Below are 27,537 nucleotides of genomic sequence, written 5' to 3'. Positions count from 1 at the left end.
GGGAAGGCCCTTTCCTGTGTCAGCGTGACAGTTCGCCAATACACAAAGCGAGGTCCATACAGAAATGGTTTGTCGAGATTGGTGTGGAAGAACTTCACTGGCCTGCACAGAGCCCTGACCTCAACCCCATGGAACACCTTTGGAATTAATTGGAATGCCCACTGCGAGCCAGGTCTAGTCGCCCAACATCAGTGCCCGACCTCACGAATGCTCTTGTGGCTGAATAAAAGCAAGTCCCTGCAGCAATGTTCCAACATCTATTGGAAAGACTTCCCAGAAGAGCGGAGGCTGTTATAGCAGCAAAGGGAGGACCAACTCCATATTAATGCCCATGATTTTGGAATGAGATGTTCAACAAGGGTCTCAAATAAAATGTATTGATATAGCCTTTTTTACATCAGCAGATGTCACAAAGTGTTTATACAGAAACCCAGCCTAAAACTGCAAACAGCGAGCAATGCAAATGTAGAAGCACGGTGGCTAGGAAAAACTTCCTATGAAGGCAGGAACCTAGGAATAAACCTAGAGAGGAATCATGCTCTGAGGGGTGGCCAGTCCTCTTCTGACTGTGCCGGGTGGAGATTATGAGTACATGACCATTAAGGCCAGATTGTTCTTTAATATGTTCAAATGTTCATAAATGACCAGCAGGGTCAAATAATAATCACAGTGGTTGTAGAGGGTTCAACAGGTCAGCACCTCAGGAGTAAATGTCAGTTGACTTTTCATAGCCGATCATTCAGAGGTTGAGACAGCAGGTGCGGTAGAGAGAGTCAGAGAGCGAGAGAGGGAGAGTAGAAAACAGCAGGTCCGGGATCTGGAAGGGCATCTAGGAATCATTGGGTTGTCTGAGAATTTATAGTGCGGCTTTTGAAAATCCTTGGTTGAGGTCTGAGCAGATTATTTTCTGTGATTGCAAACGTAATAAAATGGTGGTCTGATAGAACAGGATTACTAGAAAAAACATTTATTTCCACAATATTAATTCCACGGGACAAAACTAGATCCAGGGTATGACTGTGGCAAATGCGTAGGTTCGGAGACGAGTTGGACAAAACCAATGGAGTCAATGATGGCTCCGAAAGCCTTTTGGAGAGGGTCTGTGGACTTTTCCATATGACTATTGAAATATTTTAGTAAAATTAACCACAATAACCATAGTTAACCTAGTTAAATAACCACAACCACTCTATAATACATAACCATAGTTAACCTAGTTAAATAACCACAACCACTCTATAATAATAACCATAGTTAACCTAGTTAAATAACCACAACCACTCTATAATAATAACCATAGTTAACCTAGTTAAATAACCACAACCACTCTATAATAATAACCATAGTTAACCTAGTTAAATAACCACAACCACTCTATAATAATAACCATAGTTAACCTAGTTAAATAACCACAACCACTCTATAATAATAACCATAGTTAACCTAGTTAAATAACCACAACCACTCTATAATAATAACCATAGTTAACCTAGTTAAATAACCACACTTTACATCTCCACCTGAGTGTCTGTGAGTCAGCGTGTAGTGAGGGCTTCCCCTGACAGCTTGATGGCTAGCCAATTTATAGCCAACATGTGTTATTGTTTTAGGAAACGGGGGATCACTGCAGTACTCAGCAAGGGGGATCACTGCAGTACTCAGCAAGGGCTTCCCCGTGTTCTAAATCAATAAAGTCTGATGGTTCTTTCCGCCTCAAAAAGCACAAGAAAGAGGATGACACCCGTCGTCTCAGATTGTGCTGAAATCACTTATGTAGTTATGAACAGATACGATTAGGACTCCTGAAACATTATTTTGTTGAAATATAATTTGATCTCTGAGAAAATAAGATCCCACCCCAATCCCACTCCAACAACCAGTATACAGTATCAGTTCTCTATGTCTGACAAGCATTCTTTATCATAAATTAGTGTGAAAGTACCAGATTTGCCCCACTAGATGCCGCTGGTCCTACTACTGCCACCACACCCTTTTATCTAATTTAGTGGTCTCTTGTGTTTATTAAATGGATCACAACATTTTCTTTACAATTTTGGGAAGAAACCCAATAGCTTTAGGTCATGATCAAAATAGGTGTGGTCATACTCACAAGTCAAGCCAGTCCTCCTTGAAAGCAATTCAGTTTGTCCTTCTCTTTGCAACCTAATGCTTCAACCCAACTCTAGTGAATAATCCAACTCTCCCGAGCGTAACTTCGTTAACAGTATATCAGTGTCACCCTCCACATCCCCACAACCCCTCCTAAACTTTGTTAACAGTATATCAGTGTCCCCCTCTACCCCCCCCCCGCCAACCCCCCCCCCCCCCCCCCTCAGACCAAGTTTGGAGCTTAGAGAAACATGTCCCTCAAATACAAAAACAAAGGTCACATATCATGCAATATCTTTAAAATAAATTGTCATAAACTCTTAGTCTGCAGGGTAAAAAATGTTCTCTCCACCCACAAACAGGCCAAAAAATATCTTCTGTCTACTTAAATATCTAAACATTTGTTAAAGATTTTAAACATGTATTTAATAGAGTGGATTCACTCCATTACAGTATTTGAGTCCCAGTGGTTTTTGATGATATCATAATTTTTTGGTAATGGCCACTATCCTTTATATAAATTCAGTGAAAATAAATTGAGACTAATATTCAATTCCAAAGTCATGTAGTGTGGTGCTCCTGGAAGTTGGTGACGCTGGTAAGACAGAGAAATACAGAGGTCTCTCCTCCAATCCATTTCCTTAACCAGAGTGGTCCATAATTAACTTGTGCTTGGTTGGCACTTTCAACCAGATATAAGGAGACTGAGGCACCAGCATCCACAAGTCAGATACCCTCTTCCTCTGTGGTAAGGCTGTCTCCATCTCCTCACATTTTTACCTTTGTATCATATTTGTGCTCAGCATCTGCAACAGTAACTAACTGCACTGTTTAAATTGAGTTCTACATTTTTTTTTACGTGTCTATTGAAAGATGTTACAATATGCAATCAAGTGGCTTTGATTTAAAATGTTGCTTAAAAAATGTGTATTACTTTAAATGTGTTTTACTTAAAATCTGTACCTTTCATTTACTGTCAAATGTGATGCTCCTGCACTTGTTTGGAATTTGAGTGGTCTAGAATGTAACTGAGTTTTCAGGGCTGTATATTTGAATTCTTTACATAATGTAAAGTAAACATATAGTAAAGTGAGTTGCCACTAGGAAAATGAAAGTTACCAGCTGCACCTGTAGCTGAATTGGAAATGGCTGTAATGATTGTGTTGAATGATGCCATTCAAAAAAAATTATTCGGGGGCTAAATGATAAGGCTTTGGACTTGTGAATATTCACAACACCCTACTGTTTAACAGCGTCCTCCAAGAAGTACAACGTAATCTGTAGGAGGAGGGAAAGAAGGTGAGACATGGTTTTAGTCTTCACATTAAAAGTGACAAAAATATTATATGAGATATGTCGCTCACCTAACTCTGATGACTAGTGAGGAAGAGCCACAGAGTCAATCCTGTTTCTTTTTCTTATTTAATCTCTTTCCTAGTGATCCGTCACCATGAGCACGGACGCGGAGATGGCCATCTACGGCAAGGCTGCCATATACCTCCGTAAGCCTGAGAGGGAGAGGATTGAGGCACAAACAGCACCCTTTGATTCAAAGAATTCCTGCTATGTGTCAGATGCCAAGGAGCTTTACCTTAAGGGTTTAATTACTGGCAGGGCCGACGGAAAGTGTACTGTGACAGTCACAAATCCCAACGGCACTAAGGAGGTAAGCCTGATTTGAAAAGTGTTGAAGTTTGTGGAATTACTCTATTTTTCTAAACCTTAACTAGGCTAGTCAGTTAAGAACAAATTCTTATTTACAATGATGGCCTACAAAAAGGCACAATACCTCCTGTGGGGACGGGGGCTGGGATATATATATATATTCTTTTATATGAAAAAATATATAGGACAAAACACACATCACGACAAGAGACAACGCTACATAAAGAGAGACCTGAGACAATGACATAGCAAGGCAGCAACACATGACAACACAGCATGGCAGCAGCACAACATGGTAGCAGCACAGAACATGGTACAAACATTATTGGGCCCAGACAACAGCACAAAGGGCAAGAAGGTAGAGACAACAATACATCACGCAAAGCAGCCACAACTGTCAGTAAGAGTGTCCATGATGGAGTCTTTGAATGAAGAAATTTAGATAAAACTGTCCAGTTTGAGTGTTTGTTGCGGCTCGTTCCAGTCGGCTAGCTGCAGCGAACTGAAAAGACGAGCGACCCAGGGATGTGTGTGCTTTGGGGACCTTTAACAGAATGTGACTGTCAGTACGGGTGTTGTATGGGGAGGATGAGGCCTGCCGTAGATATCTCAGGCCCAAGAAAGTTGAACAAATAAGCATCAACCAGTGGGTCTTGCGACGGGTATACAGAGATGACCAGTTTACAGAGGAGTATAGAGTGCAGTGATGTGTCCTATAAGGAGCATGGGTGGCAAATCTGATGGCCAAATGGTAAAGAACATCTAGCCAGTAGGATGGTCGGATGGTCATCAGAATCAGGGTTAGTTTGGCAGCTGGGGTGAAAGAGGAGTGATTACGACAGAGGAAACCAAGTCTAGATTTAACTTTAGCCTGCAGCTTTGATATGTGCTGAGAGAAGAACAGTCCAGCCATACTCCTAAGTACTTGTATGAGGTGACTACCTCAAGCTGTTAACGCTCAGAGGTAGTGATCACACCTGTGGGGAGAGGGGCATTCTTCTTACCAAACCACATGACCTTTGTTTTGGAGATGTTCAGAACAAGGTTAAGGGCAGAGAAAGCTTGTTGGACACTAAGAAAGCTTTGTTGTAGAGCGTTTAACACACAATCCGGGGAGAGAGCTTCCTACTGCCTGAGCTATGTTGTTGAAGTAAATTGAGAAGAGTGTGGGGCCTAGGATTGAGCCTTGGGGTAGTCCCTTGGTGACTGGCAGTGGAGAGAGGTAGTTAGCAAACCAGGCCAAAGACCCCTCAGAGACACCAATACTCCTTAGCTGCCCCACAAGAATGGAATGGTCTACCGTATCAAAAGCTTTGGCCAAGTCAGTAAAAATAGCAGCACAACATTGCTTAGAATCAAGGGAAATGATGACATCATTGAGGACCTTTAAGGTTGCAGTGACACATCCGTAACCTGAGCGGAAACCAGATTGCATACCAGAGAGAATACTATAGACATCAAGAAAGCCAGTCAGTTGATTATTGACAAGTTTTACCAACACTTTTGATAAACAGGGCAAATAGAACTAGGCCTGTAACAGTTAGGATCAGCTTGATCTCCCCCTTAAAGAAAAAAATTGTAACAAAAGACAGATTAAGAAGGATTTATTTGTTTTCTGTAAACAGAATATAACCTTTAAACACATGATTTTTATAGCTACTATTTAAAAATGGCATCATTTTTAAATTGACTAGTCAAAAATCTCCATGTATGTGTCAGTGGGTGATAATATATATGTAGTTTATATGTAGATAACTACAATGTAGTTGGATTGAACAGGGCTGCACATACAAATACACATGTGTATTTAATGAGCAACACGTTTTCAGTCATGTCCAGTTTGATCTGCATGTAATCTAGATTTCTGACTGTTTCAGGAAGGAAAAGAGTTCAAAGATGCAGACATCTTCCAGATGAACCCCCCTAAATACGATAAGATTGAGGACATGGCCATGATGACCTACCTGAATGAAGCCTCTGTGTTGTACAACCTCAAAGAGCGTTATGCAGCATGGATGATCTATGTAAGTAGCCTGCATCAACACAGACACACATACATGAACATAACAAACACACACATACACTACACATCCATGAATGGTAGAAACGAACACATACCAATACAGCAGATCTACATCAGTATCCCAGAGTGTACACCCACATCCTCACAGAAATCCAGGTAAATGTCAGTCAGATTTTGCTAATCCCCTAATTGAATTGAATCCCTTTCATCCAGACCTACTCTGGGCTGTTCTGTGCCACGGTGAACCCCTACAAGTGGCTCCCCGTGTACGACATGGAGGTTGTCAACGCCTACAGAGGGAAGAAGAGGATGGAGGCTCCACCCCATATCTTCTCCGTCTCTGACAACGCCTTTCAGTTCATGCAGATCGGTACGAGCTCTCGCGGATGTATGGATGGATGGATGAATGGATGGAAGGAAGTTAAAATATGCTTTAGAGAGGTATCTACTGCTTTCTAGTCTAGGTTTGAACAGTCTGCTGGGAATATCTGTTTTCACTAGCCTTGAATGGAAAATGCCAAGGCAGCAGCTACTCTTCCTGGGGTTTATTATGGATCCCCATTAGTTCCTCCCAAGGCAGCAGCTACTCTTCCTGGGGTTTATTATGGATCCCCGTTAGTTCCTGCCAAGGCAGCAGCTACTCTTCCTGGGGTTTATTATGGATCCCCATTAGTTCCTGCCAAGGCAGCAGCTACTCTTCCTGGGGTTTATTATGGATCCCCATTAGTTCCTGCCAAGGCAGCAGCTACTCTTCCTGGGGTTTATTATGGATCCCCGTTAGTTCCTGCCAAGGCAGCAGCTACTCTTCCTGGGGTTTATTATGGATCCCCATTAGTTCCTGCCAAGGCAGCAGCTACTCTTCCTGGGGTTTATTATGGATCTCCATTAGTTCCTGTCAAGGCAGCAGCTACTCTTCCTGGGGTCCAGCAACATTAAGGCAGTTATATACAATTAAAAACATAGCACATTTCATAGCTACTACTTCATCAATATGTTTTTACCATAACAGTTTACAATCCAGGGTTACTCCAAGCAGTTTAGTAACCTCAAATTGCTCAATTTCCACATGATTTATTGCAAATATGAGTTGAGGTTTAAGGTTTAGTAAATGACTTGTCCCAAATACAAGGCTTTTAGTTAAACAAATATTTAGGACTAATGTATTCCTTGCCACCCATTCTGAAACTGACTCCAGCTCTTTGTTAAGTGTTGCAGTGATTTCACTTGCTGTAGCAGCTGTCATGTAGTGTTGAGTCATCAGCATACATAGACACACAGGCAGTGTCAGAGACTCCAGTCACCCAAGTCATAGACTGTTCTCTCTGCTACTGCACGACAAGCGGTACCAGAGCGCCATGTCTATGACCAAAAGGCTCCTTAACAACTTCTACCCCCAAGCCATAAGACTGCTGAACAATTAATTAAATGGCCACCGGACTATTAGATTGACCCCCCCTCCATTTGTTTTATACACTGCTGCTACTCGCTGTTTATTATCTATGCATAGTCACTTCACCCCTACCTACATGTACAAATTACCTCAACTACCCTGTACCCCCGCACACTGACTCGGTACCGGTACCCCCTGTATATAACCTCATTATTGTTATTTTATTGTGTTACTTTTTATAAATTTTTACATTAGTTTATTTGGTAAATATTTTCTTAACTTTTCTTGAACTGCACTGTTGGGCTTGTAAGTATGCATTGCATGGATAAGGTCTACACTTGTTGTATTTGGCGCATGTGAGAAATAAAGTTTGATTTGATTTACTCAGTGCCAGTTACAGGTCATTAGTAAAGAATGAGACAAGTAAGTGACCCAAACAGCTGCCTGGATTATGGTGGATTCCATTAAAGAACACCCGCTGTGTTCTGTTAGACAGATAACTCTCAATCCACAATATAGCAGAGGACCTAAAGCCATGACTCAAACCACAATATAGCAGAGGACCTAAAGCCATGACTCAAACCACAATATAGCAGAGGACCTAAAGCCATGACTCAAACCACAATATAGCAGAGGACGTAAAGCCATGACTCAAACCACAATATAGCAGAGGACGTAAAGCCATGACTCAAACCACAATATAGCAGAGGACGTAAAGCCATGACTCAAACCACAATATAGCAGAGGACGTAAAGCCATGACACAAACCACAATATAGCAGAGGACGTAAAGCCATGACTCAAACCACAATATAGCAGAGGACGTAAAGCCATGACTCAAACCACAATATAGCAGAGGACGTAAAGCCATGACTCAAACCACAATATAGCAGAGGACGTAAAGCCATGACTCAAACCACAATATAGCAGAGGACGTAAAGCCATGACTCAAACCACAATATAGCAGAGGACGTAAAGCCATGACTCAAACCACAATATAGCAGAGGACGTAAAGCCATGACTCAAACCACAATATAGCAGAGGACGTAAAGCCATGACACAAACCACAATATAGCAGAGGACGTAAAGCCATGACTCAAACCACAATATAGCAGAGGACGTAAAGCCATGACTCAAACCACAATATAGCAGAGGACGTAAAGCCATGACACGTGTGTTTCCAGCGGCAGATAATGTCAAAAGCTGCACTGAAGTCTAACAAAACATCCCCCACAATCCTTTTATTATAAATTTATCTTAAGTTAATCATCAGTGATTTGTGTAAATGCCATACATGTTGCTTGAGTATGATTTTTATTTAACCTTTATTTTACTAGGCAAGTGAGTTAAGAACAAATTCTTATTTACAACAACAGCCTACCGGGGAAACGTGGTTTAACTGCTTTGTTCAGGGGCAGAACAACAGATTTTTAACTTGTCAGCTCTGGGATTTGATCCAGCAACCTTTCGGTTATTGGCCCAACGCTCTAACCACTACTGTAGACTACTTGTCGCCCCAAAATGATAAGCAATGTGTTTTTGGTTCCAGATAATGAGAACCAGTCCGTCCTGATTACGTAAGTTGTATACAAACATTTCAAAGTGTTTCTATTATAACTTGGGTGTGATGAAAATACACAACATTATGATTGGATTAGGCTACGCGTAATGATAAGTCGATTACTGTGAATATTTGTTGTATTCTCAATGCTATTTTAGTGAATCCCAATCTGATACTCAAACATGTGACTGAAACCCCTATTTCCCTCTCATATAAACCAGCGGAGAATCCGGTGCAGGAAAAACTGTCAACACCAAGCGTGTCATCCAGTACTTCGCCACCATTGCAGTGTCTGGTGGTGAAAAGAAAAAGGACGAGCCCGGCAAAATGCAGGTAGGTTAGGGTTAGGGCTTGTGTTTGCCTTTTTAACACATTTCAGTCTGATGGGCTGTGTAAACTCTTTTTTCCAGCTGTGAATCCTGTTTCAAGAAAAGTGTTCAAGCTATTTAGCAAAAACAAACTTTACCTCTTTATCAGTTTCCGAGCTACTTGTGATTGTCTCAATCAGGGGTCTCTTGAGGATCAGATCATTGCAGCTAACCCTCTGCTGGAGGCTTACGGTAATGCCAAGACAGTGAGGAACGACAACTCGTCTCGCTTTGTAAGTATGAAGGCCATACTGTGGAAGTTACCTTGCATTGGAAACATTTATTTTAGTAGTTCCCTATTGTTGTATCAATATATGTCCTACAAACTGTAACATTTAAAGGGGTCTATCAAAATAGTTGACCTATTTCTAACCCCCATGCTCTACTATAGGGTAAATTCATTAGGATTCATTTCCAAGGAGGCAAACTGGCTAAAGCAGACATTGAGACCTGTGAGTTGGTTTTGATTGTTTCTCAATGCTTTCCTAAATTCACACATACTTTTTTGAGATCTTTTTTTGTAATCTCTGTCTGTCTGTCTGTCTGTCTGTCTGTCTGTCTGTCTGTCTGTCTGTCTGTCTGTCTGTCTGTCTGTCTGTCTGTCTGTCTGTCTGTCTGTCTGTCTGTCTGTCTGTCTGTCTGTCTGTCTGTCTGTCTGTCTGTCTGTCTGTCTGTCTGTCTGTCTGTCTGTCTGTCTGTCTGTCTGTCTGTCTGTCTGTCTGTGTCTCTCTCTCTCTGTCTCTCTCTCTCTCTCTCTCTCTCTCGCTCTCTCGCCCTCTGGCCCTCTCGCTCTCTCGCTCTCTCGCTCTCTCTCTCTCTCAGACCTGCTGGAGAAGTCCAGAGTGTCCTTCCAGCTGCCCGATGAGAGAGGCTACCACATCTTCTTCCAAATGATGACAGGCCACAAACCTGAGATAGTTGGTATGGAAATGTAGAGGTTCAGAGAACATTACACCCCTATCTGTGGAACTTATAAAAAATGGTTAATGGTCCACACTATTAATACTATTAAAATAGGTACATTCAAGGTACCAAGTAATGAACTGTGAAGCACTAGTCCAGGTGTCTCAGTCCCCTCTTTTCATGCTATTTATTGTTGTGACATTACTACCATTAATGCGATGACAGCTATTCATTGACTTCTTGGGGATAGGCGTCCCGCTAGCAGGACACCAGCGACAACATCCGGTGAAAATGGAGGGCGTGCAATTCAAATAAATAATCGTAATATTAAACATTTATGAACATACAAGTATCTTATATCGGTTAAAAGCTTAAATTCTTGTTAATCTAACTGCGTTGTCCGATTTACAATAGGGTTTACGGCGAAAGCATGCCATGCGATTGTTTGAGGACGGCGCCCCACATCAACATATTTTTCAACCAGCACAGGCTTCATAAAATCACAAATAGCGATTAAATAAATCACTTACTTTTGAAGATCTTCCTCTGTTTGCAATCCCAAGGGTCCCAGCTACAACATAAGTAGTCGTTTTGTTAGATACATTTATTCTTTAATTCCCAAAAAGTCTGTTTAGTTGGCGCTATTGATTTCAGTAATCCGCTCGTTCAACATGCAGACAAAGGAGTCCCAAAAGTTGCCGCTAAACTTTGTTAAAACAAGTCAAACGAAATTTCTATTTAATCCTCAGGTACTCTAAAATCAAAATAAACTATAATATTTCATACGGAAAGTAGTATGATTGTTCTTTAAGTCCCTCACAACCACTTCCCTCATTATTTACGGTAGAAATATTGTTTCAATGTCCTGTTGATGTTAAAGTTTTGGGCGGAGTCTCTCTCTACACACAAAGGATTGCAGTGCAGAGAGAGTGGAAGTTTACGACCGGTCGTTAAAGTTCTAGGACCGGCCCCACTTCGCCCCCCTTCCTCTCTGGTGGGAGAGAGGGGGGGGGGGCTCCCTTTGATCCTCACCCAGGAGGGAAAGTCATGACATTATTGTATACTACATGTATCCTTGAGTTCACCTATGGAGTAAAGGAGGGAGAGATACTGTAAAGGTAGACAGCAGAATTCTAAGAGATTTAACTGACAAGCCGTCCTCTGCTGTTCACAGAAATGTCACTCATCACCACCAACCCCTACGACTTCCCCATGTGCAGCCAGGGTCAGATCACTGTGGCCAGCATCAACGACAAGGAAGAGCTGGATGCCACAGATGTGAGTCATACAAAGGGTTATTAATCAAACTCTAGATATGGAATGGGTAGAACCACCATACACACTGAATGCACTGAGCAATTTCAACTTGGTGGCAGCTGGGAATTGTCATATATGTTTTAGTTTGATTCTAAATGCCTTGTGTTAGTTAGGCCTTCACACTTCACCTTGGGGCACATACATGTAAAACATCCACAAGAGAGTGCCGCTAAATGCCCTGTGGAACTGTGTTAAAACTCCTTTTGTGCTGCCATCTACTAGCGTGTTAGGAAAGGTATGTGAAACAGAGAAGCCAGTCAATTCCATTCATACAATTTGTTCTGTAGTGAGCACTGTATCATGCTGTAGCTGAACAAATTATCGTCAGTTAATCACTGTTATACGTCCTCTCCAATGCCAGGATGCCATTGGAATCCTAGGCTTCACTAATGAGGAGAAGATGGGCATCTACAAGCTGACAGGAGCTGTACTGCACCATGGCAACTTGCACTTCAAGCAGAAGCAACGTGAGGAGCAGGCCGAGCCAGATGGCACAGAAGGTGAGTCCCACTCATTGATTTACAATATGTAAAGCATTAGTCCCATTCATTGATATACAATATGGAAAGCATTAGTCCCATTTCCAAACATAGAAATAAAACACTTAAGATAGACAGTGCCACATGAGTCAGGCAGGAGACCAAATTCCTACCTCCAGAATTGATTTGAAATGGTGGATGTGGTTGAAAATCAAAACGTAACCCACAAAAGATGTAACCCACAAATGATTTTGTCATTATGACATCAGAAACAAGCCTGAGTCTGTTGTTGTTGGTTCTCTCTCCAGTGGCTGATAAAATCGGTTACCTACTGGGCCTGAACTCAGCTGAGATGTTGAAGGCTCTCTGCTACCCCAGAGTGAAGGTCGGCAATGAGTATGTGACCAAGGGACAGACTGTACCTCAGGTAAGGTGGTAAATAACAGCATCTTCTGAGCACAGGAATTATTTTGGGGATGAGTGCATTACCCCCTTTCCTCCCAAATTCAATTACTATCTTGTCTCATCGCTGCAACTCCCCAGAAGCGAATAGTAATGTGTTTTTCCCCAAGCTTTTATCACCTTATTACTAGACATGGTCAACATCTCATGTATTCATTTGAGCTGTTATTATTGCAGGTCAATAACTCCGTCTCGGCCCTGGCCAAGTCCATCTATGAGAGGATGTTCTTGTGGATGGTCATCCGTATAAACCAGATGTTGGACACCAAGAATCCAAGGAAGTACTATATTGGTGTGCTCGACATTGCCGGGTTTGAGATTTTTGATGTGAGCGTGAGACCAGAACAAGACAATTAATTGTGACTGAGAGGGATTACAGCCTTGTACGATGAAATGATCCCTTTTGAAATTCCTTCAACAGTACAACAGCATGGAGCAGCTGTGCATCAACTTCACCAATGAGAAACTGCAACAGTTTTTCAACCACACCATGTTCGTCCTGGAACAAGAGGAGTACAAGAAGGAGGGAATCGTCTGGGCCTTCATTGACTTCGGCATGGACTTGGCTGCCTGCATTGAGCTAATTGAGAAGGTAAGCTGTCTGTGAGAATTAAAATGGACCGTAACAGCATAGCTCATAGGGAGCACTGTGTGAGATTATCACAATGGTACGAGGAATCTGACTGTTGAGAACTCAGTATGTTTCCTATGACATGCCCCTAAATGAATATAATCCTATAATAGCATGTTTGGTAAAGGAATAAATGTGATCCTAATTGTACATTTCAATAATTTGATACACATCTCTTTTCGTGAAGCCAATGGGCATCTTCTCCATCCTTGAAGAGGAGTGCATGTTCCCCAAGTCTTCAGACACTACCTTCAAGAACAAGCTTTATGACCAGCATCTTGGCAAAAACCAGGCATTTGAGAAGCCCAAGCCTGCCAAAGGCAAGGCAGAGGCCCACTTCTCCCTGGTGCACTATGCCGGCACTGTGGACTACAACATTACTGGCTGGCTGGACAAAAACAAGGACCCCCTGAACGACTCTGTTCTTCAGCTGTACGGAAAGTCCTCAGTCAAACTGTTGGCTACCCTGTATGTTGCTGCCCCACCTGAGGGTAAGACTAGCATCACATCAACAGATTTAACTAAGCGATACCCACTGAGCACACCACGTCATTTCAACGTGGAATGTGGGTAATATTGGTTGACGCATTGATCAACCAAATTCCAACCTTTATTCACCAATTCAAAAAGACAGCCAGAAGTTTATTGATATCCTAATGTGTTATCAAAATGCTTTTAACCATATTAAAGCACAACCAAATTCCAATGGAAAAACAAATGTCCGATTTTTGGTTTAGTTCTCATCTAAATGTGTTATCACTGCTCTTTCAACTATTTAAAAGCAAAGTTCAAAAACAAAGCTTTCTATGATTACATAAGAAGACATTTATAGTTACAATAGGCTAACCAGAACATGTGGCCATGGAGGTGTAACTCATTTTAAGGTTGAATAAATACTGTTACATTAGTTTGTAAGATAGCCTTAACTTTAGGCAATTTACTGTATTGCAAAAGTCATATTGAATTATGTTTGTCTGACAACTCAAACAAATATCAACATTTAAAGGATATCTAATGCAGGATAGTTTAATCTGAGCCACTGGCTTAATCCTATTCTTTAACTTTTATTTTTGGTTAAGTTGGAGACGTGAATCCAACATATAATTTGTTTACCTTTTCGACAAGTTAATAGGCTATATTGAATTGTGTTTGGTTGTCAACGCAACCAAATATCAACATTTGAAGGAGATTTATCTTTTGTGCCACTGACTTAGTCTGGCTTTAATTCCAGTTTGTCTACAAACTGGAACGTTTGTTTACTCCATGTGTAACTCTGTGTTGTTGTTTTTGTTGCACTACTTTGCTTTATCTTGGCCATGGTGCAGTTCTAAATGAGAACTTGTTCTCAACTGACCTACCTGGTTAAATAAAGGTGAAAAAAATAAAAAATAAAAAAAATAATAATATGTTGGATTGACATCTCAATCGCAACCAAGAATCAAAGTTAAAGAATAGGACTAAATCAAATTAAACTTTATTTAAAGTGCATTTAACATTTTTGGTTTGGATGGAGACGTAAATCCACCATTTCAATTATTAATTTGAAGACTAACTGAAGATGAAATCACAGATGGAACTATCTAAGCAGAAGAAACATCTCCTTCAAATGTTGATATTTGGTTGCGCTGACAACCAAGCACAATTCAATATGCAGTTTGTCTACAAATTAATAATTGATATGTTGGATTCACGTCTCCATCTCAAGCAAAAATCTATGTTAAAGAATAGGACTAAATCTAATCTAATCAAACTCTAAATGCACTTCAAATAACGTTTGATTTGGTTTAGTCACATTATTTAACTTCAATTTTTGGTTGAGATGGAGACGTGAATTCAACATCTTAATGATTAACTTGAAGATAACATTTCAAATCCAGTGTATTTTCCACGTATATTCCACGTCACAATACATTAACAAATGACTTTGAAACAACATTGATTTAACCTGTTTGTGCCCAGTGGGTAGTTAGACCTCCAACCTACATTTTCTTTAAAGTCTTTGAATGTATCACATTTCCCTGGGTTCATTTACTCAACAACATTTGCATTAAGATTAATGTGAAGTTAACCCGAGATTGTCTTGTTCATAATGATCTCTTACTTTTGCCCTTTTTAACAGATACAAGCAAGAAAGGAGGCAAGAAGAAGGGTGGTTCCATGCAGACTGTGTCCTCGCAGTTCAGGGTGATCTTTTGAAATGTGTATATTCAGTCCTTCAAAAGGTGCATCGATTATCATCGATGATTTATATTTTAAAAATGGTTTGTAATCCTCTTCCAGGAGAACTTGGGCAAGCTGATGACCAACTTGAGGAGCACTCATCCTCACTTTGTGCGCTGCCTGATCCCCAACGAGTCAAAGACTCCAGGTACAAGAAATATAGAGTGATATATTTTTATGTAATCAGTAAAGTATCAGTAACCTTAACGAGCCCAATCTTGAACCTGTTTATGAGTATTAAAAGAGACTTGGTTTGTGTTTCCAGGTCTGATGGAGAACTTCCTGGTTATCCACCAGCTCAGGTGTAATGGTGTTCTGGAGGGGATCAGGATCTGCAGGAAGGGCTTCCCCAGCAGAATCATCTATGCAGACTTCAAGCAGAGGTTCACACACACAAACAGAAATGCACACATACATACATACATACACATTACATTTACATTTGAGTCATTTAGCAGATGGTGTTATCCAGCAGCATACCACCCTGCATCCCACTGCTGGCTTCCCTCTGAAGCTAAGCAGGGTTGGTCCTGGTTGGTCCCTGGATTGGAGACCAGCTGGTGTTATCCAGCAGCATACCACCCTACATCCCACTGCTGGCTTGCCTCTGAAGCTGTTGATCCTGGTTGGTCCCTGGATTGGAGACCAGCTGGTGTTATCCAGCAGCATACCACCCTACATCCCACTGCTGGCTTGCCTCTGAAGCTGTTGTTCCTGGTTGGTCCCTGGATTGGAGACCAGCTGGTGTTATCCAGCAGCATAACACCCTACATCCCACTGCTGGCTTGCCTCTGAAGCTGTTGTTCCTGGTTGGTCCTGGATGGGAGATCAGATGCTGCTGGAAGTGGTGTTGGAGGGCCAGCAGGCAGCACTCTTTCCTCTGGTCAAAGGCAATCCCAATGTGCCAGGGCAGTTAAACAGATGTCCTGACTCTCTGAGGTCATTAAAAATCCCATGGTGTATAATGTAAGGGTGTTATTAACCCTGGTCTCCTGGCTAAATGTCTGATATGGCACTCATACTGTCATGGCCACCTAATCATCCCCAGCTTGCAATTGGCTCCATCTGATCTCCTGTAACTGTTCACCAGGTTGTTGATGAGAATGTGTTCTCAGTCAACTTACCTGGTAAAAAATTTATACTTTTTCGTACTGGTCCCCCGCACGCACACACAAAACAACGGAAAATATCAACTCTAAGGGTCAGAAAAGGTCACCTTTACGTAATATAACCAACCTATTTCAACTTGACATATGTTAAGCATGTCTCCTCATTCAGGTATAAAGTACTGAATGCCAGTGTCATCCCCGAAGGCCAGTTCATGGACAACAAGAAGGCTTCTGAGAAGCTGCTTGGGTCCATTGATGTGAATCACGAGGACTACAAGTTTGGACACACCAAGGTCAGTCAAATACCCCCAGCAAAAGCTGACAAAACACAACTTTAATTATATTTTAAAACCCCTTACCATTTAACATCTCTCCAGTTAATCACCCATCATGTTATACTTTCTTCTTCATTAAGCTAATATAAAAAGGTAGAGAAACATTCTACTGTTATTTTCTTCAAAGTCATACACCACAGGTAAAGAAGAGAAACTACATTTATTAACCTGTGCATTGTGTTACAGTGGCTGCAGTTCTGTATCACTTTACATTATTCATCTACAACTGCACAAAACCTTTCAACTTATGAACACACTATCCCATGGTCTGTGGTGATTTTCCCCTCTGTTGATCCAACACTTTCTATCTGTTACCATCTGACTGTGGTTCCATTGACCATGTTTACCTGTGGCTCAGGTGTTCTTCAAAGCCGGTCTGCTGGGGGTCCTGGAGGAGATGAGAGATGAGAAGCTGGCCTCTCTGGTCGGCATGGTCCAGGCTCTCAGCCGTGGATTCCTCATGAGGAGAGAGTTCACCAAGATGATGGAGAGGAGGTGAGGAATAGTAGGCATCTTGGCACAACTTCCTATGAACCACCTGTACGTAAGGAATTATGATTCCATACTGTATATGCTGCGAGTTGTTCAGAATGAGGAAGTACGTCTTATAATGTTATTTTAAAGCTGCAGTTTAGGATTTGGAAAGCTGTTCAATTGTCATTTTAATGTGTTGAATTTACCTATTGATTCTGGTAGAGTATAAAATGCCTGTCAGTCGTTGCATATAGAGCGCTGTCAATGAATTTAAGAGGGGTTACCTTTCCCTTGCCCCCTTCCTCAGCTGTAAACATAAAGGGGCAGAGGGGTTCTGTTTTGTTGTTCTTCCTCTCTTAGAATGTAGCTTGTCAGTCACCATACCACTCTATCCTTTCTGTTGACCAGAGATGCCGTCTACTCCATCCAGTACAACATCCGTTCATTCATGAATGTGAAAACCTGGCCGTGGATGAAGGTGTACTTCAAGATCAAGCCCCTGCTGAAGAGCGCTGAGACTGAGAAGGAGATGGCCAACATGAAGGAGAACTATGAGAAGATGCAGACAGACCTGGCCAAGGCTCTGGCCAAGAAGAAGGAGTTGGAGGAGAAGATGGTGACCCTGCTGCAGGAGAAGAATGACCTGGCACTCCAAAACGCATCTGTGAGTGAGCAACTACCCTCATAAGGGAACATTTACACACATGAATACATCAATACACACATGATTACACATGAAAACACACATGAACACACACATGCATACACACATGAACACACATGAATACACACATGAACACACATGCAAGCAGGCAGACAGACAGACACACACAAACACACGTTCACACATATACACACATTTTCACACTCTCCACATACACTGCTGCAACTCTGTTTATTATTTTTCCTGTTTGCCTTGTCACTTTTACCCCAACCTACATGTATGTTACATGATGTATTACCTCAACTACCGGGTACCCCTGCACATTGACTCGTTACTGGTACTCCCTGTATATAGCCTCATTACTACCTGGTACCCCTGCACATTGACTCGTTACTGGTACTCCCTGTATATGGCCTCATTACTACCTGGTACCCCTGCACATTGACTCGTTACTGGTACTCCCTGTATATAGCCTCATTACTACCTGGTACCCCTGCACATTGACTCGTTACTGGTACTCCCTGTATATGGCCTTATTACTACCTGGTACCCCTGCACATTGACTCGTTACTGGTACTCCCTATATATAGCCTTGTTATTGTTATTTATTGTGTTACTATTTCCTATTTTTCTTAGCAATTTAAAAAAAAACTCTGCATTGTTGGTTAAGGGCTCGTAAGTTAGCATTTCACGGTAAAGTCTACACCTGTTGCATTCGGCGTATATGACAAATAACATTTGATTCGATGAACACACTGTGAAGTAGTGGTAACTACCAAAATCAAGGAAAAACAAACAAAGTTTCTTAAAGGCCCCCTCCAGAGGATGATTCCACCACGACTTCGATGTAATTCCTATCCGAGTGCGGAAATGCTCGTTTAGGTCCACACTCCGAACTCCGACATATGACTCCTTATGAATATTGATTAATCAGGCGTGCACATCTACACCAAGGCAAAGGGTGGCTACTTTGAAGAATCATAAATCTAAAATATATTTTGATTTGTTTAACACTTTTGTTACTACATGATTCCATGTGTGTTATTATTGTTGATTATTCTACAATGTAGAAAATAGTCAAAATAAAGAAAAACTCTGGAATGAGTAGGTGTGTCCAAAATTTCTACTGGTATTATATATATTGAAGTTGTTGATTTGCTTTGACCTCTTTGACAAATGTTAGTCTATATTTTCATACAGAAAGTGAGGACGCAGATTTTTTATCCTGTTCTGAAAACAGGAATCAGAAAATCTGAACGATGCTGAGGAAAGGTGTGAGGGGCTCATCAAGAGCAAGATCCAGCTGGAGGCCAAACTCAAAGAGACGACCGAAAGGCTGGAGGACGAGGAGGAGATGAACGCTGAGTTGACTGCCAAGAAGAGGAAGCTGGAGGATGAGTGCTCTGAGCTGAAGAAGGACATTGATGACCTGGAGCTCACCCTGGCCAAAGTGGAGAAGGAGAAGCATGCCACTGAAAACAAGGTCTCGTGTCTTACCATAGACAGTCTAACCAAACAATAATCCAAACAATAATCAACTCAAAACTTAGCTGAAATGGAATTCAAGTCGTATTCTGGGTGCAGGAAAAATAGTGGAATTTAAGTTGCAGGGTACTCCTCACATTCATTGAATGTTCAGCTCCCCCTTCGTTTATGACTTCCATTCTGTACACTGGCATGGTGTACAATGCCATCTAGTGTTAAATCAATAATACAGTTCTAATCTGAATTAAATGAATGTAATACATTTCAAACTAAATCTTTCTTTTATGGTGAAGTGACCAAAGACACATTTTGTTGTTTTCAGGTTAAAAATCTGACAGAGGAGATGTCGTCTATGGATGAGAGTGTTGCCAAGCTGACCAAGGAGAAGAAAGCCCTCCAAGAGGCCCACCAGCAGACACTGGACGACCTGCAGGCAGAGGAGGACAAAGTCAACACTCTGACCAAGGCCAAGACCAAGCTGGAACAGCAAGTGGACGACGTGAGTGGAGTTTGACATTTTGGCCAGATGGCATCAGTTGTTTAGATTAACAATATGTCTGTTTTTATCTTATAGCTTGAGGGTTCTCTGGAACAAGAGAAGAAGCTCCGTATGGACCTTGAGAGATCCAAGAGAAAGCTGGAGGGAGATCTGAAACTGGCCCAGGAGTCCATAATGGACCTGGAGAATGACAAGCAGCAGTCTGATGAGAAAATCAAGAAGTAAACACAATCAAATGGCTACAGTATTACCTACTATGTTGATCAACACAATGGTTGTTCTTGACTAATTCTTGTAATTATGAATTCATATTTGCATGTGATTATTAAAAACTATGTGAATGGTATAATTCTCTGTCTTTAAACTATCGAACCAAATCCAATTATGCAATCAATGTGTTTTGTATTTCTTAGGAAGGACTTTGAGACCACCCAGCTCCTCAGCAAGATTGAGGATGAGCAGTCTCTGGGAGCTCAGCTGCAGAAGAAGATCAAGGAACTCCAGGTACAGTACAGGATATAAGCTCCAGTACAGGAAAGCACCTGAATCATTTCCTGACAAAACTGTGACATATTTCTTCTGGTAGCACACATTTTTACTGGTGGCTTCTGATGGCTCAGTAGGTTGGAAGATGTTGTTTCATGCTGATGTTTCTTACCGTTGTTAAGATGGTGCTTCCATAGAGTTAGATAGAGGACAAATACTTTATCTGTGACATTATGGTCTATGTGATAGCATGGACAGCTCCATTTTAATACAGTCAATTGTCTTCTTCTTTTGTGCTTGAAAAAAGTGTTAACCTAATATTGGTGATTTACCACCACCTGCAGAGCTGGAGTCCTGAGCCATATCAAAATCTTGTCATTTATTTATTGACTAGATGGCGGTGTTATAGCTTAAAGCCATTTTATAATCAAGTTTATTTTATATAGCCCTTCGTACATCAGCTAATATCTCGAAGTGCTGTACAGAAACCCAGCCTAAAACCCCAAACAGCAAGCAATGCAGGTGTAGAAGCACGGTGGCTAGGAAAAACTCCCTAGAAAGGCCAAAACCTAGGAAGAAACCTAGAGAGGAACCAGGCTATGAGGGGTGGCCAGTCCTCTTCTGGCTGTGCCGGGTGGAGATTATAACAGAACATGGCCAAGATGTTCAAAATGTTCATGAATGACCAGCATGGTCAAATAATAATCAGGAATAAATGTCAGTAGGCTTTTCATAGCTGATCATTAAGAGTTGAAAACAGCAGGTCTGGGACAGGGAGGACGTCCGGTGGACAGGTCAGGGTTCCATAACCGCAGGCAGAACAGTTGAAACTGGAACAGCAGCAAGGCCAGGTGGACTGGGGACAGCAAGGAGTCATTATGCCCGGTCGTCCTGACGCATGGTCCTAGGGCTCAGGTCCTCCGAGAGAGAGAAAGAAAGAGAGAAAGAGAATTAGAGAGAGCGTACTTACATTCACACAGGACACTGGATAAGACAGGAGAAGTACTCCAGATATAACCAACTGACCCTAGCCCCCCGACACAAACTACTGCAGCATAAATACTGGAGGCTGAGACAGGAGGGGTCAGGAGACACACATAACCATAGGCAACCCAATTTGAAGAAGACAATGCTCTAATCATTGGCCCAGTTAACTACTTTAAAATGGTGGAAGCTCTCAATGGTAATGTCCATGCTAAAATGGTTTATATCCATCTAGAGACCTCTATCTAACTTTATGGGTGGATTTTACTGATTTGGGTTTGGTTCCTGCATGGGACACTGTCTATTGAATATTAGTGTAACTGGCTTTGTTTTAACATGTGAATACTCTTGGTACCATTTGAAAGGAAACACTTTAAAGTTTGTGGAAATGTGAATTGAATGTAGGAGAATAACACAATAGATCAGGTAGAAGAAAATGCAAAGAAAAAACGACAGTTTTTTTGTATTTTTTTCTACCACCATCTTTGAAATGCAACAGAAAGGTCCCAAGTCTAGCCATCACTCTGGCTGTAATTCCGATGGTGTCCACAAGAGGGCAGCAGTGCATGTGAAGACATTTAGTGTGAAGCCACCCATGTACATTTGGGCAAATCGTGAAGGACACATTTACATTACATTTCTCTGCAAGAATATCATCAAATCTGTATACTTCGACTTTGATTTAGCTTTTCCAGTATTAGTAGCCATATTGTAAGTTCAACACTTGCAAAACACCCAGTTTTCATAACTTCATAACTCTCCATATTCTTGCAATATTCTTCCAAAAGGACAGTGTGACAGATACTACCGTAAAGCCCAGCTCGGTGGCTATCTAGCTAGCTTTGTTTGACCCTGATTGGTGCTTATTTGACAAAGTTACAGTCAATCAAGTGAAGACCGCCCGCGTCATTGGCGTGCCATGAAAGCATCGCTCTCTGACCAAATCTGGTGTCCTACAGGATATACTACACCTGTAATGATATAGTGAAGTTTGGTTATGTTCTAGAATCTCTGGGGAATAAATACAAACGTAATTTGACTGGTTGAAACAACGTTTAGGGTTAGATCTTCACAGAATCCTTTCTTTGTAAATTGAACGAGTGGATATTCAAAATTGATCGTGCATGCTACATGGACCTTTTTAGGATATGAAAAAGGATTTTATCTAACTAAACGACTCTTCGTGTTATCTCTGGGACCCTTTGGATGATAAATCAGAGCAAGATTTCAGAATGTAAAACGCTAAATATACATCCTTTTCTTATTTTGTGAGGTTCCAAAGTTTCAAATTTATTGTTCATTCTCCGCTGCTCCTGCCCCCTACTTTAGGCCCGTATTGAGGAGCTGGAAGAAGAAATTGAGGCTGAGCGTGCTGCCAGGGCCAAAGTTGAGAAGCAGAGGGCTGATCTCTCCAGGGAACTTGAGGAGATCAGCGAGAGGCTGGAGGAGGCCGGAGGTGCCACTGCTGCTCAGATTGAGATGAACAAGAAGCGTGAGGCTGAGTTCCAGAAGCTGCGTCGTGATCTTGAAGAGTCCACCTTGCAGCATGAAGCCACAGCCGCCGCTCTGCGCAAGAAGCAGGCCGACAGTGTGGCTGAGCTCGGGGAGCAGATCGACAACCTGCAGCGCGTCAAGCAGAAGCTGGAGAAGGAGAAGAGTGAGTACAAGATGGAGATTGATGACCTCTCCAGCAACATGGACTCCATTGCCAAGGCTAAGGTGATTAGTGATGTTTTGGTCAAGCGGTGTTGAGGAGGGTCAACTACAATACCATTTATGTGAACTGAAGTAATAATGGTACATGTTTCACTAACAGGGCAATCTGGAGAAGATGTGCCGTACTCTTGAGGACCAGCTAAGTGAGATCAAGACTAAGAATGATGAGAATCTTCGCCAGGTCACTGACATCAGTGGACAGAGGGCCAGACTTCTGACAGAAAATGGTACCATCAACAATGAACAGCAAAGCAATGCTTTCCTTAAGTGGTACACAATAAAATGTGTTGAGGGCTTGAAGTCCAGTCCACATTCAAATATTTGGAGAAAATACTATTCACCATCTAACATTGCCCTAAAAAAACATTTTTAATCATAGAGAACAGAGACCCCATTAACAACCTCTATCTCTGCAGGTGAGTCTGGCCGCCAGCTGGAAGAGAAGGAAGCACTGGTGTCTCAGCTGACCAGAGGCAAACAGGCCTTCACCCAGCAGGTGGAGGAGCTGAAGAGGCAGATTGAGGAGGAGGTCAAGGTAAGGAACCCAATATGGACTCCACCAATCACAGAGTTTAGAGAAATATCTACATGTAGACGGTGACTACGCCACCCTCAGAGACTTCAAATCAAAATCAAATTGTCACGTGCTTCGTAAACAACAAGTGTGGATTAACAGTGAAATGCTTACTTATGGGACCTTCCCAACAATGCAGAGAGAAAAATAGAGAAATAATAGAAAGATAATAACACGAGTAATAGATACACAGTGAGTAATGATAACTTGGCTATATACACGGGGTACCAGTACTGAGTCGATGTGCAGGGGAACGAGGTAATTGAGGTAGATATGTACATATAGGTAGGGGTAAAGTGACTAGGCAACAGGATAGATAATAAGAAGTAGCAGCAGCGTATGGGATGAGTCAAAAGAGTTAGTGCAAAAAGGGTGTTCAATGCAGATAGTCTGGGTAGCTATTTGGTTAACTATTTATTATTATTCTCGTGGCTTGAGGGTAGAAGCTGTTCAGGGTCCTGTTTATTCCTGTCTGGGAGCATCGGTACAGTTTGCAAAAGCAGAGTGAACAGTCTATGACTTGGGTGGCTGCAGTCTTTGACATTGCCTAGTACAGAAGTCCTGGATGGCAGAGAGCTCAGCCCCAGCGATGTACTGCTCCATACGCACTACCCTCTGTAGCACCTTGCGGTTAGATGCCAAGAAGTTGCCAAACCAAGCGATGATGCAGGATGCAGCCAGTCAAGATGCTCTCAATGGTGCAGCTGTAGAACTTTTTGAAGATCTGAGGGCCCATGCCAAATCTTTTCAGCTTCCTGAGGAGGGGGAGGCATTGTCATTGCTGATGTGGGGCGAACAGGGAGTACAGGTGGGGACTAAGCACGCACCCGAGGGGCCCCTGTATTGAGGGTCAGTGTGGCGGATGTGTTGTTGCCTAGCCTCACCACCTGGGGGCGGCCGGTCAGAAAGTCACAGGGTCCTGAGCTTAGTGATGAGTTTGGAGGGCGCTATGGTGTTGAATGGACCCCAGGAAGAGTAGCTGCTGCTTTTGCAACAGCTAATGGGGATCATAATAAAATACCAAATACCAAATGCTTAGCTGTAGTCAATGAACAGCATTCTCACATAGGTGTTCCTCTTGTCCAGGTGGGAAAGAGCAGTGTGGAGTGCAATAGAGATTGCGTCATCTGTGGATCTGTTGGGACGGTATGCGAGTTGGAGTGGGTCCAGGGTGTCCATGTCCTTGTTCAGACTCAGAGAAACAGAATATTACAGTTCTTCAGGTCCCGTTGATAGGAGTTCATCCAGTTTGTTCACCAGTGACAGAGGGCAATGGTGGTCTATTTGTTTGCTGACGTAATCTCGTTAGGAGGCTGCCTCACCTGCCTCTTTTTGGCCGCCACTTCCTCTTTCGAGTACCAGGGATTAGGGCCTGGTCCGGAGTACGCAGAACGCCCAGAGCTGCCGATTCGTTGAGGTAGAAATCTTCATCCAAATTGAGGCAAGTGATCGCTGTTCTGATGTCCAGAATACATTTTCGGTCATAGGAAATGATGGTGGAGACATTGCGTACCAAAAAGTTAAGATCAGCATACATTATTTACATTTTTTAATAGCAGAATAAAATGTCCACTATCCACTGTAGCGCCATCTACTGTAATTTGTTTTTACTATCTCTCTAATCTCTCTGTCTTTCCCTTTCTCTCTCACAGGCAAAAAATGCACTGGCCCATGGTGTCCAGTCTGCCCGCCATGACTGTGACCTACTGAGGGAGCAGTTTGAGGAGGAGCAGGAGGCCAAGGCAGAGCTGCAACGCGGCATGTCCAAGGCCAACAGCGAGGTGGCTCAATGGAGGACTAAGTATGAAACTGATGCCATTCAGCGCACAGAGGAGCTGGAGGAGGCCAAGTGAGTCGCACGCAACAGCAGAAACTCACATATAGGGTGTGGATGGTGATGTGGTGGTACGGTAGTCTCAAAAACCCACACCATAGGCAACAGCAGTGTGGTCTGGTTTCAATTTTGACACTTTCTTGGCAACTTTAATAAGAAAAAGAATGTGGGGTGGATCCTCTTAAAAATAACCTGTGATCCCCATCTTGCTAGCTGTTATCTTGCTAGCTGTTATCTTGCTAGCTGCTATCTTGCTAGCTGCTATCTCGCTAGCTGCTATCTTGCTAGCTGTTATCTTGCTAGCTGCTATCTTGCTAGCTGCTATCTTGCTAGCTGCTATCTTGCTAGCTGCTATCTTGCTAGCTGCTATCTTGCTAGCTGTTATCTTGCTAGCTGCTATCTTGCTAGCTGCTATCTTGCTAGCTGTTATCTTGCTAGCTGTTATCTTGCTAGCTGCTATCTTGCTATCTGCTATCTTGCTAGCTGCTATCTATATTTTATTCAAACAGATACGGTACCCACTGGCACACCACGTCATTTCAACGTGGACAATTTGGGTCATATTTGGTAGATACATTGATCAATAAGTTTCCAGCACATTTTCACCCATATTTAAAAAATAAAATAAAATCAATCAGATCATGTAACCGGCGATAGCCGACACCCACATAGCTGATGTTTTGGCGGTGTCGAAGGTGTAACTTCATTGGAACTGTCAAATCGGTTAGAAGCCGCTCTTGATCATTGTCATCAAGCCACACCTGTCCCACTTGCGTAACAAATTCAGACCAAGAAAGTGTAGCTGTATAGAAATGATGACGCTCAAATTGAAAATCATTAAACTAAACAATGAGGAGTTCTATCATCCTAATGTACTGTAGGTGTAGATTACATCTGTCATCCTAATGGAGGAGTAGATTACATCTATCATCCTAATGGAGGTGTAGATTACATCTATCATCCTAATGAAGGTGTAGATTACATCTATCATCCTAATGGAGGAGTAGATTACATCTATCATCTATCATCCTAATGGAGGTCTAGATTACATCTATCATCCTAATGGAGGTGTAGATTACATCTATCATCTATCATCCTAATGGAGGTGTAGATTACATCTATCATCCTAATGGAGGAGTAGATTACATCTATCATCCTAATGGAGGAGTAGATTACATCTATCATCCTAATGGACGTGTAGATTACATCTATCATCCTAATGGAGGAGTAGATTACATCTATCATCCTAATGGAGGTGTAGATTACATCTATCATCCTAATGGAGGACTAGATTACATCTATCATCCTAATGGAGGAGTAGATTACATCTATCATCCTAATGGAGGTGTAGATTACATCTATCATCCTAATGGAGGTGTAGATTACATCTATCATCCTAATGGAGGTGTAGATTACATCTATCATCCTAATGGAGGAGTAGATTACATCTATCATCCTAATGGAGGAGTAGATTACATCTATCATCCTAATGGAGGTGTAGATTACATCTATCATCCTAATGGAGGAGTAGATTACATCTATCATCCTAATGGAGGTGTAGATTACATCTGTCATCCTAATGGAGGAGTAGATTACATCTATCATCTATCATCCTAATGGAGGAGTAGATTACATCTATCATCCTAATGGAGGAGTAGATTACATCTATCATCCTAATGGAGGAGTAGATTACATCTATCATCCTAATGGAGGAGTAGATTACATCTGTCATCCTAATGGAGGAGTAGATTACATCTATCATCTATCATCCTAATGGAGGAGTAGATTACATCTATCATCCTAATGGAGGAGTAGATTACATCTATCATCCTAATGGAGGAGTAGATTACATCTATCATCCTAATGGAGGAGTAGATTACATCTATCATCCTAATGGAGGAGTAGATTACATCTATCATCCTAATGGAGGAGTAGATTACATCTATCATCCTAATGGAGGAGTAGATTACATCTATCATCCTAATGGAGGAGTAGATTACATCTATCATCCTAATGGAGGTGTAGATTACATCTATCATCCTAATGGAGGAGTAGATTACATCTATCATCCTAATGGAGGTGTAGATTACATCTATCATCCTAATGGAGGTGTAGATTACATCTATCATCCTAATGGAGGTGTAGATTACATCTATCATCCTAATGGAGGTGTAGATTACATCTATCATCCTAATGGAGGAGTAGATTACATCTATCATCCTAATGGAGGAGTAGATTACATCTATCATC

The 27,537-nt window shown here is 41.9% G+C and overlaps 1 protein-coding gene across 1 annotated transcript in view; it reads left to right on the top strand.

Annotated features, from left to right (window-relative positions):
• The first annotated feature begins 3,559 nt into the window (after window positions 1-3,559).
• Window positions 3,560-27,537, top strand: part of LOC139569904 (myosin heavy chain, fast skeletal muscle-like) — a 36,305-nt gene continuing 12,327 nt past the window's right edge. Inside the window, exons 1-28 of the mRNA XM_071391228.1 lie at window positions 3,560-3,775; window positions 5,652-5,798; window positions 6,011-6,167; window positions 8,736-8,763; window positions 8,969-9,080; window positions 9,256-9,348; window positions 9,507-9,567; window positions 9,938-10,036; window positions 11,193-11,296; window positions 11,697-11,835; window positions 12,123-12,241; window positions 12,454-12,603; window positions 12,698-12,868; window positions 13,095-13,407; window positions 15,027-15,091; window positions 15,188-15,275; window positions 15,393-15,510; window positions 16,406-16,529; window positions 16,930-17,066; window positions 17,454-17,709; window positions 18,950-19,192; window positions 19,517-19,693; window positions 19,769-19,914; window positions 20,107-20,197; window positions 22,493-22,882; window positions 22,980-23,106; window positions 23,296-23,414; window positions 25,106-25,302. Coding sequence (XP_071247329.1) covers window positions 3,560-3,775; window positions 5,652-5,798; window positions 6,011-6,167; window positions 8,736-8,763; window positions 8,969-9,080; window positions 9,256-9,348; window positions 9,507-9,567; window positions 9,938-10,036; window positions 11,193-11,296; window positions 11,697-11,835; window positions 12,123-12,241; window positions 12,454-12,603; window positions 12,698-12,868; window positions 13,095-13,407; window positions 15,027-15,091; window positions 15,188-15,275; window positions 15,393-15,510; window positions 16,406-16,529; window positions 16,930-17,066; window positions 17,454-17,709; window positions 18,950-19,192; window positions 19,517-19,693; window positions 19,769-19,914; window positions 20,107-20,197; window positions 22,493-22,882; window positions 22,980-23,106; window positions 23,296-23,414; window positions 25,106-25,302 — 4,187 coding nt within the window. The remainder of the gene's footprint in view (window positions 3,776-5,651; window positions 5,799-6,010; window positions 6,168-8,735; window positions 8,764-8,968; window positions 9,081-9,255; window positions 9,349-9,506; window positions 9,568-9,937; window positions 10,037-11,192; window positions 11,297-11,696; window positions 11,836-12,122; window positions 12,242-12,453; window positions 12,604-12,697; window positions 12,869-13,094; window positions 13,408-15,026; window positions 15,092-15,187; window positions 15,276-15,392; window positions 15,511-16,405; window positions 16,530-16,929; window positions 17,067-17,453; window positions 17,710-18,949; window positions 19,193-19,516; window positions 19,694-19,768; window positions 19,915-20,106; window positions 20,198-22,492; window positions 22,883-22,979; window positions 23,107-23,295; window positions 23,415-25,105; window positions 25,303-27,537) is intronic.

Source organism: Salvelinus alpinus, chromosome 3 (assembly GCF_045679555.1).
Source record: "Salvelinus alpinus chromosome 3, SLU_Salpinus.1, whole genome shotgun sequence".
NCBI classification, from domain to species: Eukaryota; Metazoa; Chordata; class Actinopteri; order Salmoniformes; family Salmonidae; genus Salvelinus; species Salvelinus alpinus.
This window is presented reverse-complemented; position numbering and strand designations above follow the sequence as displayed.